Source organism: Theropithecus gelada, chromosome 6 (assembly GCF_003255815.1).
Source record: "Theropithecus gelada isolate Dixy chromosome 6, Tgel_1.0, whole genome shotgun sequence".
Lineage (NCBI taxonomy): Eukaryota > Metazoa > Chordata > Mammalia > Primates > Cercopithecidae > Theropithecus > Theropithecus gelada.
In genome coordinates this window covers 165,992,006-166,010,816 of record NC_037673.1, presented here as the reverse complement: position 1 = coordinate 166,010,816, position 18,811 = coordinate 165,992,006, and the positions used below count along the sequence as shown (strand labels likewise).

Here is an 18,811-nt window from a genome sequence, read left to right as displayed (position 1 = left end):
CATCCCTCTACCAAACCAGGAACTTGACAATTAGCACATCATAACTGGGTCCCTCAAACAGGGGGACACTGGCATATTCCCAAGGATCCACATTTTTCTCCATTAAAAGGGATCTGAGCATTACTAAAATGTAAAAAACATTGTGGATTGGCTTTTCAACAGAAAGAGGCAAACTTTTTTTAGAGAGAGAGACAGGGTCTGCTCTGTCACCTGGGCTGAAGTGCAATGGCAAGATCACAGCTCATGGAAACCTTGACTCCTGGCCTCAAGTAATCCTCCTCCCTGGGCCACCCAAAATGCTGGGATCACAGGCATGATCAACCTCCCTGACTGAGGCAACATTATATAGGATGTTACCACAGAAATCATCGGCAAACCCTCATGTTTCTACACTATGAGTAAGACTGAAATCTCCCTTTAAAAAAACAATTTTTAAAAAGATCAAATAGCTAAGACTGGAACCAGCTCAACAGCTAGCTACTGAATGTCCTTATAGAAACATCATCCTAACATCATCATCTGAATGAATCTTGAATATCTAAGCTCTCGGTTATTATACTGTCTTTCCATTACATGAGGTAGGAGTAGACAGAAAAAGAGAAGAAAAAGACCATGACTTTATATGCCCCATGCCTGTGATTACTCAGAGTCTGAATCAGACTGACCTCGGTTTGAATTTTGATCCTGACATTTATTTGCTCTATTTATTTGGCCTCAAATGTTAATGAAGTCTATGAATTTCAGGTTTTTCATCTCTAAAATGGGAATGATAAGCCTTAGTATCTAGGATCAGGGTGAGCAGACAGAATGTGCAGATTGCATTTAGCCCAGTGCCTAGAAAGCAACAAATAAAGTAGAGCTCTGATCATTAATTATTCACCACTGAACACTAGCTGAAGTTTCACCTCCTTTGTGTAGGCTTCCTTGACAAAAATGCTTACACATAAACACATACACACACATATATCCTTTGTAGCTCTTGTACCCCAAATACGCATCTAGATTTTAGTCATTATATATCGGGGACAGGTTTTTTTGTTCCCAGTGCCTAGCGCACACTGGGTATATCATATGTATTAATATTTCTGCATGAATGAATGAATGAATGAAGCAAGCTATGCATATGTAATAATAAGACAAGAAGCAGCTTAACTGGGATGGTGAGTGTAGAAAGGAAGAGACAGGAGAGGCAGCATGCAAGGAAATTGATCATAATGGTTGACTATGGATCTGACCAGTAAAGGAACATTGCTCTGCAGAGTTTTTGAATTACAGTCAATCATAGACACAGTTCATTTAGAAAGCTCTTCTCTGAGGATGTTCTAGGGAGGAGACAGAAAAAGGCAAGGCTCACACCAACACTTAGAAAAAAGTGTATTGGTTATTTGGGTCTATGTAGTCCTCTGAAACCAGTCCCATCTAAGGACTGAGTACCTCCTGGACATTACCCAAGGACAAAGAGGAGCTGCCAGAGGAACCTGGGTCAAATCAAGCACCCTCCTTCCATCTTCCAATGCTTAAGAATTCCAGGCCTGGGTCTAATCACTACCTCTCAGTCTTCACCACTTCATCTGGCTTACCTTCTGCAGATTCAGCCCTTTGGAAGCCCTCCGCTTACTCCCACTGACACTTTCCTTTGGTTTCCATCCCCAGCTAATCTCTGAATGATGTCTACAAAACATACAATGACTTCATGGCCACCACCATCCCACTCCATGCCCTATCTCTGGAATCTGAGCCCTGGCAATCTGCTCATCCAGGAAGAGGCTTAATCATTTTTGCCATTTCAAAAGGTAACTGAAGAAACAAAACCCAAGTAAATCAGCTAAGAAAGCAGACACGAGAGTTTTCTTGGCTGTCTAGGCATAGGAAACTCTTCCTCCCATCCCTGCAAACTAGGGCATGAGTACATGGACAAGCCATCTAAAAAGGCTGCAATAATGTCTATACCCACATTCTGAGAAAGCCTCGCCGACAAGACACACAGTGACAAAATGCTACATGATTAACTCTAGTCCCCTAGCCATCCTTCACAGCAATGGGGGTTAGTCACAGGAAAAGTAGGCCTGCTGAGCAAGCCGTTGACTTTTATCTTTAGACTCTAGCTGCTATCCATCAGCATCAATATTTCACAATTTAATCAACTTAGCCCTAGTCTGAGTCCAGGATATCTACATCATCAGGAGGACTCACCACATCCTGATAGCTAAGGACTTCCAAGATGCTGTTGAGCAATTCAACGCAGTACTTCTTCTCCAGGACCTGGTGTTGCATCTCATCCTTCTGCTCCAGCAGCTCCTTTAGCTCTTTGGTGATGACAGGAAGCAGAATGTCCCGGCATTCTGGAATAAAGACAGTTCAGAGGCATGTAGAATTCCTCATTTTTTAGTTTCTTTTCTTTCATATATGCATATAATTTTTCATTAAATAAACAGTTCATGAAGACATTCTCCTTGTAAAAAATTAAAATATTAAAGATTAGGTTAAGATTTCCTGAGAACATCATTCATAATTCTAGTCCCTTTTCTAACCCTTTCTACCCAGGGGCAACCAGTTATTCTAATATGTATATTCTAATATATTCTATATATTTTATATATACACATACATATAAAATGTGCCATATGAAATATCTAGTGTTGTTTTAACTTTGCATTTAAGTCATATACTGTGATTATAAACTTCCAAGATCCTTTTATACAATTTTACTTATCTGTTTATCAGTATAAAACATATAGTTATTCTGGCTTTGTTTCCATTTTATACAAGGGGACCATGATGTATATATTACTCTGAACCTTGACTTTTTTTCATGCACTAATATTTCTTGGAGCACTTTCTGTATTATTACATTTAGGGACAAACTTAGTTATTTTTAACTGTTTTATAGTACTCTTTATTATGGATGTATTTTTCTATTCAGCCCGTACCTGTACTACTGGACATTTTTCACTGGTACAGACAGTACAAAACGAACAACCTTCCATTTGCATCCTTGTGCATATTGCTTTCATTTACCAGCCTGGCCAACATGGCGAAAACCCATCTCTACTAGAAATACAAAAATTAGCTGGGGATGGTGGCGTGCACCTATAATCCCAGCTATTCAGGAGGCTGAGGCAGGAGAATCGCTTGAACCCAGGAAATGGAGGTTGCGGTGAGCTGAGATGATGCCACTGCACTCCAGCCTGGGTAACAGAGTGAGACTCCATCTCAAAAAACAGAAAGAAAGAAATGAAAACTCTTGCAGAGAAGGGTATGTCTCTTGATATTGCTGTTTCAGGGAAATTTCTGGAAGATTCTGAAGCCCTTCACAGCTTTGTCTCCATACTTCCCTTGAAAACAGAAAACCTTGAGGGAAAAAAAAAAAATCCCAAAATGTGTCAAGCTGCCCCCACTCAGATGCTGCTTGAGCTGCAATGTGAATCATACACAGCAGGATTTCATTTTAATTCAATCTAACAAATAGATATTGGACATCTTTAATGTGGAAGATACTCTCTTTATGGAGGTACAGAGATAAGATGTGGTTCTTGCCCATTAGGTACTTAAAAAGTGACAGAGGTGATTACAGGAAAAAAAAAAAAAAAAGCAAAATCAATGAACAATGGTAGAAATTAGAATAAGACTAAGTTCAGAAGAGGTAGAGGACATCTCTTATTCTGTCAGCCCAAGAGCTACCACCCACTCCTTCTGGCACAGCACCCTGACTGTACGTGGGGGAGCCATACTGTCATGGGCTATAATCCTGAGAAGCTGTCATAGGCTGCCTGCCTTCCCGTGGAGAAGGGCTGGACACCTGGCCCCAATTAGGATGGCCTCCTGAAATCTGAATCTTGAGGGAATGTTCATAACGATAACTGCCAATGGTACTAATACACAGTATTTTGAGTGCTTACAATGTACCAGGCACTGTTGCAAGTGTCCTGCATGAATCATCTCAGTAAATTCTCCTAGTGACTAAGGGAGGTAGATAATATTATTTCCCCATTTTGCTGATGAGGAATCAAAGGGACTTGTCATGTGTACACAGCTAGTAAGTGGTAAATCCAGCCCGACTGCAGAGACTGCTCTTATGCACTACATGAAACGTGCAGTCTTGGCTGGGCATGGTGGCTCACACCTGTAATCTCAGCACTTTGGGAGGCCAAGGCGGGTAGATCATGTGAGGTCAGGAGTGTGAGACCAGCCTGGCCAATATGGTGAAACCCTACGTCTACTAAAATAAATAAATAAATAAATAAAAGCTAAAACTAGCTGGGTGTGGTGGGCACCTGTAATCCCAGTGACTCAGGAGGCTGAGGCAGGAGAATAGCTTAAACCAGGGAGGCGGAAATTGCAGTGAGCCAAGATCACAGCACTGCACTCCAGCCTGGGCAACAGAGCAAGACTCCATCTCCAAAAAAATAAAAAAGAAAAAGAAAAAGAAAAGAAAAGAAAAGAGAAATGTGCAGTCTCTCGGGCTCTGCTGTCATCACAGAAGTGCCCCAAGGAGGCTGCCCGGGGGGCATGCTGAGTCCCCTCTCCCTCCAAGATTCGGAGTCTCTCCTCTCTGATAACTAGTTTCCCAGCATTTCCTCTGATTCTATGGATTGTTCCCTTTCTTCTAAATACATTTGTGTTTACTTAAATTTACCAGAGTAGGATTCTGCTGCTTGAAACCAAAGAGTCCCAACTGATAGAGTCACAAAACACATTGAGTGCTTCAGAAGCCCTCTCATGAGCTCTGGTCAGAAGGTTCATAGAAGACTTTATAGGATCTAACAGAGTATGTCCCTTCTCTCAGAGCCCAATCTCAGTTTTTAATTAAATTCCAGTAAGTGTAATTCATGTCCATTCATCCCACTAAGGAGTAAGCTCCATGAGAGCTGAACTAAAATTCAAGTGCCTGATACAGTACCTGGATCATAGGAGTGAGTCAGTAAATCTTGGCTGAAGGAATGGAGGAGGTGGCATTTGAGATAGTCCGTGACACGTGGATAACATTTCAATAAGAAGAGTGAGGACTTAGAGAACACTTGGTGATTTAGAGAACATAAATCTAGGGTTATATTCTCTTGGAAGGAGAATAATGAAAGATAACACTTAAAAGAAGTGTTCTTAATTGCAACGAAGTGTCAGTTCTATGGAAACAGAAAATTATAGATGACAAAAATTTTGATTCTGCTTTGCTTAAAATTGTAGATAAAATCATAGGTCACAGCTTTAATGACACTTTATGAGAAATTTGCACTGAAGAAATATATTGTTGGGGCTGGGCATGGTAGCTCACACCTATAATTGCATCACTCGAGCCCAGGAGTTCAAGACCAGCCTGGGCAACACAGGAAGACCCCATCTCTACCAAAAATTTAAAAATTAGCTGGGCATAGTGATACATGCCTGTAGTCCCAGCTACTCAGGAGGCTGAAGTGAGAAGAGCAGAGCCCAGGAAGTAAAGGCTGCAGTTAGCCATGATCACACCGCTACACACCAGCCTGGGCAACAGAGTAAGACCCAGTCTCAAAAGAAAAAAAAAAAAACAACCACTTGTTGGTCTAAGGACTTTTGAGAGTACAATACATTGATTAGCCACTACCCTTTATTTAGAATGATAAGGGAGAAAGTTGGAGAAAATATATTAATTTATCAATTACCCTATTACTTAAGTTAAATATTCAGTCCATATCTTGCCATTAAAAAGTTGAGATTTTCATCCAGATGTATTTATTAAGCAGGGTAAAAAAAGTCTTACAATATTCATTAACAAGTTTATTTTAAAAGTTGTCTTCTCTTTATTTCCTTCTGCCTGGCTAAAAGTTATCTTCAAAAGGATATGAACTTGTAACTTTGCAATGTTTTGTTTGCTAGAGGGAAATTAAGTGTTGAAATTCTTGTTGTAGAAAACTAGGTGAGTTCATCTGAAGTGGTAAATGCTTTGTCATTGGAAGACGAATAACTTCCCTAACTTAATGATACTTCCCAATTATGCCTTCATTGATGTGATAACTAAGCCCAACCAGAAGATAAAAATTGTGCATTATCTTATTAAGTTAGATAAAGGTGGTAAAGTCTTCCTCTTTGAAAAGTGAAATAAGAGATTCTAAAAAAGGAGATTTAAAATACAACAGAAAGTCTTGTTTTTCCACAGTCCTCTGGGTAAAAGGGAGTCACCAAAAGATGTGCCTTCAGGAAATCTGTGTCACTGCAGTGAAGATGCCATGGTGATGACAATCCAGGTGATAACAATGAATATAAGAGCGTGTGGGTTGTCCCCTAGATTCCTAGCTTCTGACATAACGAATTTGGATTCTGCCGAAGCTAAAGATTTGATAAGCCCTTGAAGCAAGGTAGTAAAAAACAAATCAAGCGTGGTCAATTGCCTTGAGCTTAAACTACAAGATGATAATGTTTTAAGGCTTAAAATAGCTTTTTGTGACTCAAGATTAAAAATTATTTAAAACTCTCCCCACCTGTAAAATAGGGTCAGTAGGACCTATAGGAAGGAGCCATGTAAAGGCAGATCAAGAACTAACCCATTCACACATTGAACTAATTCTTTCAGTCAGTCATTCTACACATATATTGAAGGCTTACTATGTGCCAGTCACTATTCTAGGGTGGAAAGGAATGACTAGGGGTTAACTCCCCATCATTGCACAGAGCCAACGGAGATAAGAAGCAGACTTGAGTAGACAGGAAAAACACTTAGTACCTTTACACCTTAGGAGTGGCAACCTATTAGGAGCGGTCATAAAACAGAGCTGTGGAATAACCGAGGTCAGGGTTTTCCTTAAAAGGTCATTCTGTTAGCACTCTAGTTGAGATACCTCACATAAATCCCATTACTAAGATATGAATCCAAGGAAAAAGCCACTCAGGAGATTTTAGATATGAAAGATCTCCTTGGGAAATCACGGACTTTAAATCCTACTTAAAATTGAACTAAGCTAGTAGATTTTTCATGGAAAAGTCTGATAGTAAGTTCTCCATCTCTAGAAGTATTCAAGTAGTAAGTTGCGTCTATAGATAGGCACGAGGAAGAGGTAAAGTATCAGATGAAGGGATGAAGTGAATGATTATTAAAGCCACATCCAAAATTCTAGGATTCTATAAAACATAGGTTCCAAGGAAGTTGCAGGAGGAAGGATATATTTGCTAGGTGGAAAGACAGTGGATGTTTGCCTTGCTCACAAAGTACTGAGGCTGTGGGAGCTGCAGACCAGGCATCAGGAGAAGCAATAGTTTATCAAGCTGAAAGGCAGACGCTTTACAGATTCTCAAAACCAGCATCCCCATAAGATGGAGGCTCATGGTGTGGAGAGTCAGCAAGATTTTCACTGAAGTGGCCATTAATAACATGGTCTGTTTTTCAAAAGGTACTCTGTCTTCTCTTTAACCATGATTTCTCAGAAATGTCTGGCTCCTCTGTTTGTAGATGAAATAATTTTTCTCTTTTGTAATTGGAGCTGTGAAATTATATTAGTCTGTAAAGCTCCAGGAAGCAGCATTTCTAAATTGCTGCTTGATTGTCAAACCAACAAACACAAATGGTTTTGAAGATAAATAGTGCAAACCCTGAAATCAATCTTCATAGGCAGAGGTAATGAATGTCAGAGACCTGCACACCCAGGCTGGGTTCCTGCCTTAGGTATCCAATGTCTGACAAAGGCTGGGAGACTTGCCACCAAGTGACAAGTCCAAATTATAATTCAGACCAGCCATGGGAGAATCTGCAGAACTACTCAACTCCTTGGGTTTTAATCGAAAGGGTTTTCTTTGTCCAAGTGACTGCAGAGAGGAAGATGCAGTATTTCTGGGTTCTGGGTCCTCCCTTAGGAAAGTTTTGTCATGCAGCAGTCAGTGCTACCTACCTGAATGCATAGCCCTCTTGAAGTGTGGTGTGCTTTTGCAATTATTTCATGGCTCATGGACACTTCAAATAAGAGGACCCTTTTCTTCACCTGCTCCTCACCAGTATCAGCCCCATTGGAAGAACTAAATGAAAATTCTTTGTCAGTTTGGAAAACCACCTTGACGTGCATCCAGCCAAAATCACATCTGCGACCACAGCCACAATCCAGCTCCAGTAGGAAACATTCCTAAAAACCATATCTGAATTGACCCTCCTCCCCTCAAATCTGTTCTTTCTCCTTTGCTGTCTCTTGAGAGTGAGGACACCCCCAGTCACACAGTCAACCAAGCAAAGAGACTGTCTTTGAGTTCTTCTTCTCTTTACATCAGCATCTAATCCATTATGAAGTTATGCCCATTCTACCCTCAAGCCAACTTCCTCCACTTTCTGTGTCAAGTCTCCTAACCGCCTTCCCTGCTCCCTGCACAGGAGTCCCTTGTGGTCAGGAAATTCTTCAGTAACTTCCTATTGCCCTCAGGATGAGTTTTCTCAACTCTCTGGCATGGATGGAGGCCATCTGTGAGCAAGTTCTTCCCTCAACTCATCGTGGGCGCTCACCACTTGCCACTTCTCCACCTCCCTCTCTCTGTTCCAACCACAAACTCTCTCCTTCTCCTGAATTTTCACGTTATTTTCTTTGCCTAGAATGCTCTTGTCCCGCCCATCTTCTCCTGACTTCTTCCCTTCTAGCTCCTAACTTAGACGTGAAATCCTCTAGGATGATTTTCCTGACACCCCAACTTTGCCTTGGGTGACTCTTCTTCATTCCTATGGCACCCATAATATATTTCAACATATTTCCATCTTACCATTTATCACACGATACAGTCATTTTCTATGTAACAGGAAAACCAGTGAGATTCTTGCTGTCATCCCATAAATGAAAGTAAGGCCCAAGCGGTAGTTGGGGTACACCATCATCCCTCCAGGTTTTTTGAGAGGTGCCAGTTCAGGACCAGCCCTACACCAATCCACATGCACTCACTCAGAACTAACAGAAGGTCAGCAGTGGCCTTTGGATATAATGCGATTTCCATGGGATATGCCATTACCCCTCTCCTCCATGAAACTCATGTTGAGAGAAGGAGAACCCAAAGAGTCACTCATAAAACATAAGACAAGATGGACACTATATCCCTGCTAGGGAAATGCTTGCCAATCTGTGAACCCAGGTACATCCTGGTCCCACCATCAGAATACAGATTTTAGGACATTCTGGAGTATAGTGCACTGTACTTTTCTAGCCTCTCTCTTACTGCAGGGGAAGAAGGTTAAACATAAGCAATGCATCTGTGTCAGGGCTCAGTCACATCCTCAGCATGAGTGCCCATGTTTCCAAGCCTGACTATGGCAGCCTGCACTTGGAATCTCATTCCACTCACATCCAGCCCCTGACTTTGTCACCAGTGTGTGTTAATCGACTCTTCAATCCTGTTCCATTTTTCACAGACTTTAAGGTGAAACTCATTCGGCTTTGGCCAAGTTCCTATTGACTGAAAGTCGAATTCCTCTCAGCTCAACTCTCTCGGAGGACTGGCAATGGGGAAGCGGGGGTGGCCACAGATGTCACAGCTCACCCTGCCCTCCCCCTGTAATTGAAACCCCAAATTCTCCCAGGCAGGGCTGCCCAGTGTAAACCCAGCGCTGCTCTGCCAGGCTGCTTTTCTTCTGTTCGGTTTGTGAGCATTTGCAGATGTTGAAAGCCACTTGCTTGGATCAACTGGACACAAAGGGAGACCTCCACAGACACGATTCTAGTCTGACAGTTAGCGATTTGTTCTCACAACCTCCCTCCTCCAGCCAGCATATCACAAAGAAAACTAATTCCGCCCACTGGGAAATCAATAACTACCCACAAATTTCATATTCCAGATCAGGTTACAAGCCTTTTACAACTTCACTAGCATTTCCCCCAACGCATTCTTCAGCAGCTCCCCATGAGTCACTTGCCTCACCCCCCGAAACACACCTCATTGCAAAACCCAGAATCACCACCCGCAGCCCTCTGGCCACCCTCCGGCACCATCTATGTCTCCACTTTACGAACCCCTATGGGGCCAAAATATATCTCCCAGCTAAACAAACAGCCTATTTAGAAATGTTAGAACTCAGCGTCCAGTTAAAATTCTCTCCAGGTATCTTAGAAGGGAGAAAAATACAGTTAGGTGGTAAATCCTTAAGGAAAAACGTACTTTCAAAACTTTATACTAGATATCCATTGAAAGTCCGAACCAAGCTCTTGTTTTTACCATATATCCTTTATACCGAACATAAAAAGTGATTTTGCACTAAACCTAATAAGCAAATACCCTATAATAAGTTGGCTCCTGCCATTTAGAAGCACAGAGACAGCAGGGAGGGTTGGCCGACACGGAACTGCTGGAACTGTTATTGTATATGTATGTGTGTAGAGATGGGATCTTGGTATGTTACCCAGGCTGGTCTCAAACTCCTGGGCTTAAGCAATCCACACACCTTGGCCTCTCAAAGTAAAGAACTTTTAACAGGATGTGAATCTGTTTGTATCCAAAAAAGTCACACTGATTATAAATATAATTTGAAAGCTCTGAGAGTCGACATGCAATATATTCATATCCTTAAATATGTATGTTTAAATATATATACATATATATGCATACACACATAGTCAATACTCACTCTTCTCATGGATATTATATTCTAGTAAAGTGCTATAAATAATTAAATGAACAAGTTAATAGTTGTCTTAGGTTAGATACTCCAGAAGCAAACTCTAACATGAAGTTTGGGTGAAGAGGACTTACTAGGAGATGTTCCAGAAAAATATGCAAGGGGAGTAGGGAAGTGGAGGGAAGGAGGCCAAACCGAGTACAAAAATCAAGCAAGCCTCACAAAAGATAACTTTTGAGCTCAATCCTACGAGGAGTTCTGGAGGCAGTGTAGACTCCAGGGGTGATGAACCTGGAATGTTCAGACCCAGGGTGTCAACAGCACTTTGGGTGGTTCCAGTCCCCGGGAAAAGTAGGGTCCTGCAGCCTGAGGGCAGCCCTGGGAGGCAGGTGCTGGAGTTGGGGGCCATGAGAGCTGATGTGACAACGGGCACTGATAACTACCAGCAAGGAAATTAACCAGGTGACAGGATGAAGAGAATCCTCTAGGGGCCTGTGAAGACCACTTCATACAGAGCAGTCAAGGAAGGCCTCGCTGAGCCGGACACACTTGAGCTGGGACCTGAAGCGAGAGAAGGGAGCTGCATGCGCTGATCTCAGGGAGGCACACTTGCAGAGGAAAGGGCATGGAAAGGCGCTGGGATGGAAATCTGCAGACCTTGGAGGAATGAAGTGGACATGAGTGTGCCTGGGTTGCAGGAAACAGGGGTTTAATGTGAGATGATAAATTTGGAGAAGTTGCCAGGGCCAGGTCTCATCAGGCCCTGTGGCCCATGGTAAAAAGTTTGATTCCCGGGTAGTGATAAACACTTCTCGTTTTTGTGTTTTTAATGGTGGCCCTAGAGAGAAAGGTGGGAAAACACTGAGGAGGCTTTCTGTAGAGGTAAAGAAGGGGGCTTGTATTTATTGCACCCTCACTGTCTATCAGGCATTCTCTCTACAAAGTATATCATTATACCTATTTTACAGACGAGGGAACTGAAGCTTAGAGAGGTTCAGTAACTTGCCTAAAATCATACAGCTAGTAAGCAGAGCTGAATTAAACTCAGGAAATATGATTCCAGAGCCCATATTCATACCTATTAAGCTATCCTTCTTCCTTACTATAACAGTGCAGGGGAGAGAAGATGAAAGCTTGACTCATTTGCGGCAGTAGAGACAAGGGTGCAAGTACAGAGGGAAGTCGACGAACATGGGTTATGTTTTGAAGGCAGAGTCAACATGACCTGCTGATGGATTACACGTGCTACATACCTATGTAAGCATATGCATTTTGGAGCATTTGAGTGAGACAGCAATAGATTCATTTTAGGGTTTATCAAATTAGAGTGTAATCATGGAGACCATTTCCTGGCCTCAACTAGCAAGTAATGAAAGACTCCCATCAACATTTCTCTGATGGTGGGAAATGGCCACTGAGATAGCCTATCATCACACCTTTTGAAAGCTATTTAGGACATAAATAGTGTGTTCTGAAAGGTACTTGCACCCTTAGTTATCCCACTGCACTTGCCTGCAACTGCTGACTGGCCTCCTCATTGCTAGCTTGCTCATTAAATCCAGCTCCTTAGAAAGTGCTTTTGGAAAAATAAGAAGCCAATCCAGCTCCTTAAAAGTGCTTTTGGAAAAGTAAAATTGCAGATAAGGCCAATTGAATTGGGACCCAAAATTTGATTTGTTTCCTAATGCTTAGAATGATTCCATTTGCAGTGCCGCACCAGATGAATGCGGTTTGGCCTGTCAGAAGACTGTGCACCCACCTCTTCATCCTGGTGATGAAAGGAGCAGCAATTTAAAAAGCTTCTGGCTGACCAAGCTGCCTCTGTACTGGATAATCTTGACAATCTTTAAAGAAGGATTCTTAGCTGGGTGCTGGGCATGCACCTGCAATCCCAGCTACTTGGGACACTGAGATGGAAGGATTGCTTCAGCCCAGGAGTTCAAGCCCAGCTGGGCAAGATAACAAGACACTCATCTTTAAAATATATATATATACACACATACATGTATACATATATAAATATATATACACACACACACACATTACATAAATAAAGCGAAATATTTAGGAAAGTGTTCTACTTCAAATTCATGCAAGAGGAAAAATGAGTCCACTAACGTGGTGACTATGAAGATCTGTGTCTCACATCCTTTGACACCATTTCCAATTCAGTGACATCTGAATCCACATTGATTTATAAGTGCTCAGGACACCTATCAGATTGGTCAGCACCTCCTACACCCTTCCAGGGCTATCATCCCTGACCCACTGTCTCTCATTTGCATCACACCATACAGAATCCCTTATTCCCTCATGCCAGTCCCCTCTGGAGACTCATAGAATTCCATGGCTTCATGACTCCCAATCTGTACTTAACCAGGAACTCCTACACTTTTATCTCTTTATTAGCTAGTCCATGTTCACATACTCAAATAGAGTCTTCTCAGCAGCCAGGGTCACTATAACATATTTTTTTTTTTTTTTTTTTTTTGAGACGGAGTCTCGCTCTGTCGCCCAGGCTGGAGTGCAGTGGCGCGATCTCGGCTCACTGCAAGCTCCGCCTCCCGGGCTTACGCCATTCTCCTGCCTCAGCCTCCCGAGTAGCTGGGACCACAGGCGCCCGCCACCTCGCCCGGCTAGTTTTTTGTATTTTTTAGTAGAGACGGGGTTTCACCGTGTTAGCCAGGATGGTCTCGATCTCCTGACCTCGTGATCCGCCCGTCTCGGCCTCCCAAAGTGCTGGGATTACAGGCTTGAGCCACCGCGCCCGGCCTCATATTTTTTAAAAGGGGACAGAAATTACTGGCATGAAGGGGGGTGGGAGAGTGGAATATTAATTGTGAGAGATATGCAATGTACATTGAACTCCTGCTGGATTATAGACACCATACTGAGAATTAATTTATTCCTTACCAAAATCTATTCAATGGATTGCATTGTTCCCATTTTACAGATGAGAAAATAGGAGCTCCATGCAGCTCACCCAGCTAATGTGTCTCCAACAGAGGCAAGGCCCCAGCACGGACCTGACTCCAACACCAGTGTCATTCCAGCCCCACTCACTCCAGCTCATGAGTGCAGGGCAATTATTACCAATTCCTAGATTCTGCTAGCTTGAGGCAGCCACCCTTTGAGTTTATTAACTCCCTTAAGTTGGCCTTAAATAGAAAATCCAAGAGTTGGATTGCTTGGTCTGTTTAATAATTGACTGATGTTTGTTGTGTGGTTTTTTTTTTTTTTTTTTTTTTTGGTCTGCTTAATGATCGATTGATGTTTGTGGTGTGTGTGTGCGTGTGTGTTTTTTTTGTTTGTTTGTTTGTTTTTGAGAGGAGTCTCACTCTGTTGCCCAGGCTGGAGTGCAATGGCCCAATCTCGACTCACTGCAAGCTCTGCCTCCCGGGTTCACACCATTCTCCTGCCTCAGCCTCCCGAGTAGCTGGGACTACAGGCACCCACCACCATGCCTGGCTAATTTCTTTTTGTATTTTTAGTAGAGACGGGGTTTTACCGTGTTAGCCAGGATGGCTATGATCTCCTGAGCTTGTGATTCGCCTGCCTCAGCCTCCCAAAGTGCTGTGATTACAGGCGTGAGCCACCGCGCCTGGCCTGGTTGTTGTGGTTTCGTAAGTTACAGTCCAAGGGGGGTGAAAACAAATCTGAGTCCTAGAACCCCAGAATTAAACAATAACGAGTGTTAGTCAACTCAGTGGTTGAGTCTTTAGTCCAGTCATTCACTTCTTTCATTTTTTTATTCAACTATAGTCGGTTGGGCTTCCCCATCACATAGCAGTTGGCTAGCAAACAGCAATCGTGACTTCAAGCCATTTGCTACCTTTCCTCATTAGACAGCGAGAGCCTGGGGTGAGATATCCAATCTCAATCAAGTCATGTCTCCTACAGTTCCTAACGCAATGCCTGTTTTCCAGTAGGATCTTAATAAGTGTTAGATGAATGAGTGTTTGCTGAAGGCAAATAAGGGGTCTGTATTCAGGGCAACTCATAGAATCAGAAACTTGTTTAGTGTTGGGTTGGTCAATATTCATTTTTCTGTGCCATCCTCGAGGAAACTAAATGATAGCAGCTGCGGGTGGGATGGGAGGTGTAGAAGGAGAGCTGTATGTGTGTTTCTTTACCTTCACCACCTCCCCTGAGCCATTTTACCTAATCATAGAGGAAGGCATGGCATAGCGAGTGGAGCTTTGGGTTAAAGGTTGGGAGACCTGGGTTTGAATCCCAGCCTTACTACCACCAGGCTTGGATGAGCCATTTTACTTCTCACCCTCCAAAAATGGAGATGAGAATGACTCTTTTGTAAAAAGATCAAAATAAAACATGATACAAATTCAGTTGCAGTTATTAAGTGTAATGAGGCTTTGGGATCCAACGCTATGCACAAGTTTTTCAGCCCAAAGCAGAGCGTGTTAAAGCTTCAGTTTTCTTCCACTGTTGCTAACTTATAAATTGTACAAATGCCTGGTCCAGACAGGCTGGAATAAAGTGGACTTAAAGCTGTTATCTGCATCATTCAAACAAACTACACTTTTGTCTGAATACCAAACTCAGAGAATTGAGTTCTAAGAGGTGGGTATAAATTGAAATAATTGGGATATATGCCTCAGATTTCCATTTTCCCTTTTGTATGTGGACAGACTAATGGAGGGCTCAGGCAAGCGTTCTCTGAATGTCCTTTTTCATTTCTGTTTGCAACTTAGAATAATAATAGCACTTACTGACAATCCTCAAGCTGCACATGAACAATCCTGTATCGTCGCCATCACAAAACTTACAAATACCAAAAAGAACAAAAGCCAACAGCAATGTTTTGGATCAATATGAGCAGCTAGCATTCCATTTCTGGGAAAATCATGCATTAAAAGCCTCTTGTTTACATTTTAAGGCTAACAGAGGGGCCCTTCATTTCAGAGAATTAAATGAGAAAATTATCCTGGATTCAAGCATTAGCAAAATGGAATGGTTGTCTAATTGTTTCCAATCATCATCTGATTCTCCTCTTCCCTCACCTTCCCCATATCAGCTCCGAAGGAGAGGAGGCTGGGGCTCCTCTCATTTACAGCTCCGCAGATTTAAAACCTAGTGTTGTTTATTACAAAAGGAAAACCGAGAAGTATACTATATTTCAAATAAACTGAAGAACGGGAAGCAAACTTCAAAGAGGAAAGGAAAAAAACACAGCCATTTTTGTCCCTGTAAATAAAAATGGAAATGGGAAGAATTTATCCTCTGGCCTGTTTTTCTTTTCTAAAAGCACTCATCTAAGAAGGTAGAGAGATGAGACAGACTTGAGGAGCAGGGGCTCTTGCCTGCTTTATTTCTTCACTTGTAAAAAAGGGCCAAGGGGAGCCCTTCCCTAAAAGGCCCAAAGCAAAGAGTGATTTAATAAATGAATCATACACTTAGGCCCAATATTTAAATAAGAGGATCAAAGAGATTTTGCTTGGACTCTACAGCAATAAAAGAAGAACTGGGGAAAGTATGAGATGGTAGGAAATAAAGATAATAAATAACAGTTAAAGACATGTAATGAGCTCTCTGTGCAAAGAGAGGACAACATATGCTCCTTACCTTTGAACAGTCCATGTGTACTAAAGGAAAGGAGCAGTGAGGTGATGGGAACAGTAAGAAAACATATGTACAATGAAACATATTGCATTTCACAGAACTACCATTTGATCCAGCAATCCCATTACTGGGTATTGACCCAAATAAATATAACTCATTCTATTATAAAGACACATGAACACATACATTCATTGCAGCACTATTCACAATTGCAAAGACATGGAATTAACCTAAATGCCTATTAATGAAATGCTGGATAAATAAAATGTGGTACATATACACCATGGAATACTATGCAGCCATAAAAAAGAACAAGATTATGTCCAAGGGTATGGGTGGAGGCAAGGACATGGATGGAGCTGGAGGCCATTATCCTTAGCAAACTAATGCAGGAACAGAAAACCAGATACTACTGTTCTCACTTATAAGTGGGAGCTAAATGATGAGAACACATGGACACATAGAGGAGAACAACCCTCACTGGGGTCTATTGGAGGGTGGAGAGTAGAAGGAGGGAGAGGATCAGGAAAAATAGCTAATGGGTATTAGGCTTAATACCTGGGTGACAAAATAATCTGCATAACAAATCCCCATGACACAAGTTTACCTATGTAACAAACCCACACATGGACCCCCAAACTTCAAATAAAAGTTAAGAAATGAAACATACCACATTTCAAATTATGTTCAGTAGCCCCCACATGAATCTCCCATTGTACTCCTATGAAATTGCAAATAATTTTGCACATTATCTGTTCATGTGTTTATTATTAGTTATAAGTATTTCTTTATACATTACCTTCGTCCAAAAAGAATGAAAGAAGACAGATGGCATCCCAGTGTACAAGATAACATAAACTCCAACTGCCCTTATTGGGGCCATAAAGGCAGCCATCCAAGTTCTAGAGTTTGTTGATCATTAGGATAGAAGAGGACCAATTCCTTGCAGGAACCATAGCTTTTTCTGGCACGAAATTCTTAAAGAAAATTTTCATATTGTATTTTAATGTTAACGTTCTACATTGAGCTTAGTAGTCATTTGTTGCTTTTGACTCAAATTGTGAAATCTTAGCTCTGAAAAGAACTGGAGAAAAGCTAATGGTTTCAAGTCACTTGACTGTGTTTTGTGATCTTGTGAAATATAAAAAAAAATAAAGGGAGGAGGTTTCATGAGTGTGTGCTTGTCCCTCCATGACACTTCCATTTCTCTATTCACATGAAAAAGTATGTGTCGACCATCTGCCAAATGCCAAGCATTCCATATGACACACGGGTGTTACAGGACCAGCGTGCAGGTGATAAAGAGAGAGATGTGACCGGATCCAAGGCATAGATGAGAAAGATTCAAAGGCAGAAAAGTCATGGAAGAAGAGGTTTTCTTGAAAAGAATGAGTACAGTTTTGGAAATAATGAGTTTGAGTATCTATAAGACACCCAAAAGGAGATGTCAAAGGAATGATTGGCTAAATATGTCTGAAAATAATCTAGTACAAATGGGTAAGCATCAGTTTAACTATATGAGAGATACAGTGGACGTGGCTGCCTCCTATAAAAAAAAAAAAAAATTCCCATGGGCAACTACAATGCATTTAGCAGAGAGTGGTTTCTTAATTTTATTTGGTGTTGCTCATGAAGATCATGATAAAATGAAAAGGAGAAGAAAAAGGAGAGGAAGGACGAAGAGAAAAAGAAAAAAGAAGAGGTACAAGAGGAAAAAAAGATGGAGAAAAAGAAGAAAGAAAAGGCAAAGGAAGAGAAGACAGACAGAGAAGAAGAGAAAAAAAGGCAAAAGTAGAGCAGGAAAAGCAGTAGCAACTGGGCAAGAATGACGACTGACAGAGGAGACATGAGTATGGGAAGCTGGGACAAGGGAGCCACAACAGACCCAGAAACAGGAGGGATTTTCACTTGAAATTTGTAGACTATCACAAGGACAAGGTTAAGACTGAGCCCAAAGGTGGCTAAGCAGCCCAAACTGGCAGGGGTCCCGGTGAGCCCACCTGTACATTTGTCAAAATTCTCACTTTACCAAGTCATGCCAGTTAGTGGGGAGCTGGGGGACAGGATTTTCTGGGAGTAACAGTCAACAACTACTTCTAGAGCACCAGTCATGCATCTGAGTATTGAAGGTAGGGATGGAACCATCTTTTCCCTCAAAGACTCTGCTAGAGTACCATGCACAGCCCGTCAGCCCGAGACAAGGCAGAATGATAAACTGGACTATGAAGAAGAGGAATGGAAGGAAATGTCGGCCATCAAGGAGGCTCCATTCTCATTCCTCTAATGCACTTAGTCAGTAACAGACCACATGGTAAGTGCTATATAGACAACAGTGAGCAGAGTGTGGAAGTGGAATATCGGTTATTGTCTGTGTGATCTTGGAGAAATCACTTAACCTCTCTGTGTCTTTGTTTCTGTATCTGTAGGGTGGAAATAATAACGGCACCTCTCTGGGTGAGAATGAAACAAGATAACATAAAGCACTAAGATCAGCATACCTGGCCCGTGGAAAGCATTATAAAAGTATAAGCTACTGTTATTTAATTTTTAAAATATTTATATGTAAATTTCTGGGTAATGAAAATATACTGTATCTTGATATGGGTGGTGGCTAATAGATTTACATATGAAAAAATTCATGAACTATATATTTAAGATGTGTGTATTTTTCTATATGTAAATTATACT

The 18,811-nt window shown here is 41.7% G+C and overlaps 1 protein-coding gene across 1 annotated transcript in view; it reads right to left on the bottom strand.

The window, feature by feature from the left end:
- Window positions 1-18,811, bottom strand: part of DOCK2 (dedicator of cytokinesis 2) — a 435,458-nt gene that overhangs the window by 269,888 nt on the left and 146,759 nt on the right. Inside the window, exon 26 of the mRNA XM_025388691.1 lies at window positions 2,194-2,342. Coding sequence (XP_025244476.1) covers window positions 2,194-2,342 — 149 coding nt within the window. The remainder of the gene's footprint in view (window positions 1-2,193; window positions 2,343-18,811) is intronic.